This window comes from Arachis ipaensis, chromosome B07 (assembly GCF_000816755.2).
Source record: "Arachis ipaensis cultivar K30076 chromosome B07, Araip1.1, whole genome shotgun sequence".
NCBI classification, from domain to species: Eukaryota; Viridiplantae; Streptophyta; class Magnoliopsida; order Fabales; family Fabaceae; genus Arachis; species Arachis ipaensis.
The window spans coordinates 12,244,229-12,248,132 of NC_029791.2; the positions used below are offsets into that span (position 1 = coordinate 12,244,229).

A 3,904-nucleotide genomic window follows, 5' to 3' on the forward strand; every position below is an offset into this window, starting at 1 on the left:
GTGTCACCACCGTTCCTTCTCATCACTGCTATGTGCTGTCGCAGAAGAGAGACAACGCGTTAGAGGGAGCTCGTCGCCGCCAGCTTCGTCGGATCTCCGGGGTCGAACTTGTCTCTGCCGCTGTCGTTGAATCGCGAACCGAGGACCGCCGTCGGATCTGTCATCTTCACCATGCACGCTGTCGCTAGGAGATGACCAGAACGTGATGGAAGGGATGGAAGTCGTGCCGTCGTTGTTGTTGGGTTCATCGTTACTATTGTTGTGTTTTGTCACTGTTGCTGCTGAGATGCTCACTGCCGCCATAACCCCGCCGCTGGAAAGCCGTGGCTGCAGCAGCCAGAGGACGCTCCTGCAGTTGCCAAACCCCATCCCACTCCAGTTTGGGTTCCGACTCCGGTTCGTTTACGCTGGGTTTTGTTCTCCCAAGTGTCAGAGCCTCCATCTTCTTGGTAAGCTTTAGCCTTGTTTCAGATTTCTTTCCTTGTCCTTTGAAATCTTTGTTACCGTAAGAGTCGTCGCTTAAGTCGTATATGTTTGATGATGTTGTCGTAGTGAGTTTTTCTGCTGCTGGTTGAAGCCGCCGCTGTTGGAGCTTACCGGAGTTAACCGTTGGAGCTGCAGCTGCGCTGTACTTAGTTTCTTGTTGGTACAGTAAGTTGTTCTTGCTCCGAAACTCTTTTAGTCGTTGTTCTATTACACGTGGCTGAGGCTTTGTGATGCTATTTGCTATTTGATTGAGTTTTGGTTATTTCTTGTTGCGATTAGAGTAGCTGTGGTTGCTGCAAAAGTGGTTTGGAGTTGAGATCGAGGCTGCCGCATTAAGGGCCGAAAGAAAAACTGAATTTGCCGCGTAGTTGAGTCGCGAACGAGGTAGGGGCGCTTTCCTTAACTCATTTGATTTCTGAGAATTGTTATAAATCGATATTAATGCAAAATGTATACTTTTGTGATTTCGTAAGTCCTATGGATTGGTTTGAGTTACTCTGGTCAATTGTAATTGTATGTGCGGTTGAATTATTGATTGTTGAGAAGATTGAATAATTTGGATTATTAATTGATTTCTGTTAAATTAGCGGTTGCCGAATTGATTTTCTTGAGATTTGGAAATGTTTTGATATTGGAAAAGAATTTGATTTATTGAAAAGGATTTGAGATATTGGATTTGGATTGTTGATTTATCGAAAATGATTTTTGGAGAATTGAAAATAATTTGAGATATTGAAATTGGTTAGGTTTTGGAAAGGATTTAAAGGTGTTTGAAGAATGTTTAGATGGGACTCGAAAAAGGTAGCAGAGTCTGAGTTTTAAAGGAGATGCTGCCGAAATTTTATAAAAATTAGAGATTTGTTTGGATGGTTATTTAAAAAGATTTGGAATTAAAGGTTATAAGGCTTGGTTTTGAGTTATTAAGAAAATGATAATGTTTGAGTTTCAAATTATTGATGGATGCAATGGGAAAACGATGATGATTGAATGTGAATGAAGGATGATGTGGGTATTGATGAATTATGATTGAAATATTCATATGGCTTATTTATTTGAATTATCTGAGATACGAGTTTCTCTGGGTAAAGTACCGTGGCTTGCCACCACGTGTTCCAGGTTGAGACTCGATACTCTGTTGACCCTACAACGTAAGGGTGACCTGCCACTTATAAATTCCCAGGAATGGTACCTCCATTGAGCGATTTGATATATATATATATGAGAAAAAGCTATACATAGACTCATGGGATGCGCGTCGGGAGACCGTCCAATGGTTAGCTACCAGGACATGTCGGGTTGGCTGTATAACCGACAGATGAGCTCATTAGCTATAGGGCAGACATGCATCATGTGCATTTGTATGCTTTGTTTGGGTTTGAATTTGTTTTGGTTTGCCTAATTGCTTAACTGTTATTATCTGCTATCTGAATTATCTGCTGTAACTGCTGCCTATATCTGTGCTTTTCTTGTTTGTTTTGCCTGTGTTTGCTCTAGTATGGTACTTTTGTTGTCTGGGTTTTGGTGCTGAACTGTTGATAGTGTTGATTGATTTCGTGATTGGTCTTTGACTGAAGTATTAGTAAAGTATGAAAAATCAAGCTGGTTTAGCATAGACTTAATGAACCTATGTTTGGACGGGTTGGTCATTCATACAGTCTAGAAAACTGATTAAAATTTTCTTATAAGAAAAGAAAGGTTATGGTTTCTGAAAAATTAAATATTGTTCTTTTGAAAAGGTTTTTTTGAATGATTATCCGTTGGTTTTAAAAGGTTCACAGGACGAACAATAATCACTGCCATGAAACTAATTCTTCTCTTTATACATATCTTCTTATAACAATTCTTAAACCCTCTACTGAGAACCCTTTCGAAGACGATGTTCTTACTCCCCTATAGGATTTCTTTTCAGTGACAGGTTCAGGAAGCTTAGCACGAAGCCGCGACCGAATTATGGGACCTTATGTATATATATGTTTTCATTTTCTGTATGTGGTTTTGTTTTAGATTTTATTTACCCCTCGTCACTTGTCATTTTGAGATTTTTAGAGGGGCAGAATTTGTAATTCAGAAGTTTTGATTAAGCTTAAGTATTTATTATGTGAAAATAATTATGTGATTAAGTGAATTTTAAGTAAAGATTTTTTTTCAACTTCGTAACTAAGAATTCGATTTATATTTGCGAAGGCTCAATATTAAATAATTATAATATTAAATTAACAGATTATTAGAGGTAGGTAACGCCTGAGCTTTTAATACGATCATGAGGTGTTAAAAGTAAGGGTGTTATATAATGCATTATCTCTTGGGACACAATTTTGAATTTTATGTACTCAGATAATAAATGTATCAATTGGTCTTTAGATGATATTTAAAACTCTCCTATCTTTTACCAAAAAATATTTGAAGAGAAGGCCTTATACCTATATATCATCATATTGTGTGCAAGTTTGAAACAATTGTTTGTTAGTGTTTCTTTTGATAGTAGAATATTATGTGTCTATTTTTATGGGCGTTTTGATTGTTTTTAGTTATGAACTTTGATGTTTGAAGTTGTTTGTGACCTTCTAATATTAAATTATGGAAAATTTATTATGTGAAATTGTAAAATTTTAAAATTTTTATTAATTTAAAAATTATTGAATTTAAATATTTAAAATTATATATTAAATTTTTAATAATTTTATTTTATGAAAAATATTAGAGGATTATCAAAATTTTTTTGTGTTTAGCTATCACTTAGTCATCAACTCAATTTTTTTAGTCTAGTAATCTAACCACAAACTTTATCTCATACTTTTTAAAGAGTAAACTATCAGCTACAAATTTTCTTTTTGTCAATTCCATAGCATTTGCTTCTTATGTGATCTATCATTGTTTTCTTTGTTTTTTTTGCTTATTGCTTCAATAGAAATTATTGAATTTATATATTTGAAATTATATATTGAATTAAAAATAATTTTATTTAATATTTAATTAAACCGGTTGAACCTCGGTTGAGAATTTCGATTGAACCAGTGAACCAGTGACCTTATCGGTTTATTAACCGGTTCGGTTCTCGCGACTTTGGCTAAAATGATACTTTTCTCTCTTTTATTTATAAATGTACATTCCCCTCTTTTATAACTTTTAAAAAACTTCATCTTTAATCTATTTTAAATTGTTTGTGTTAACTAATATTAAATTTATCCATTTTTCAAGAAAAAATAAATTATCTTTTACAGAAAATACCTTTTAACAAAAAATTTATTTTTTGTCATTAAATTTTGCTTACCAAAATACTCTTTAATAAATTATTTTTTATTGATTAAATTGTATTTTACCAAAATATTTTTTTAAAAATTTAATAATGAAAATATTTTTTAAGATATTCTTTAATAATTTTTTAATTATTAAATTATAATTTTATCAAAATTTTCGT

The 3,904-nt window shown here is 33.5% G+C and overlaps 1 protein-coding gene across 1 annotated transcript; it reads left to right on the top strand.

Annotated features, from left to right (window-relative positions):
- On the top strand, positions 206–850 carry LOC110264991. Its single transcript, XM_021107700.1, has 4 exons — positions 206–242; positions 287–449; positions 553–651; positions 766–850. Exons 1-4 carry the CDS (start codon positions 206–208, stop codon positions 800–802), a joined length of 336 nt encoding a protein of 111 aa, XP_020963359.1. The 3' UTR covers positions 803–850.

Bases quoted from the DNA above. Each gene is read 5' to 3' on its own strand.
- LOC110264991 (XM_021107700.1), top strand. From the start codon at position 206: ATGGAAGGGATGGAAGTCGTGCCGTCGTTGTTGTTGG. The intron at 243-286 runs GTTCATCGTTAC...GTTGCTGCTGAG, and splicing joins CGTGCCGTCGTTGTTGTTGG to ATGCTCACTGCCGCCATAAC. The intron at 450-552 runs GTAAGCTTTAGC...ATGTTGTCGTAG, and splicing joins TCAGAGCCTCCATCTTCTTG to TGAGTTTTTCTGCTGCTGGT.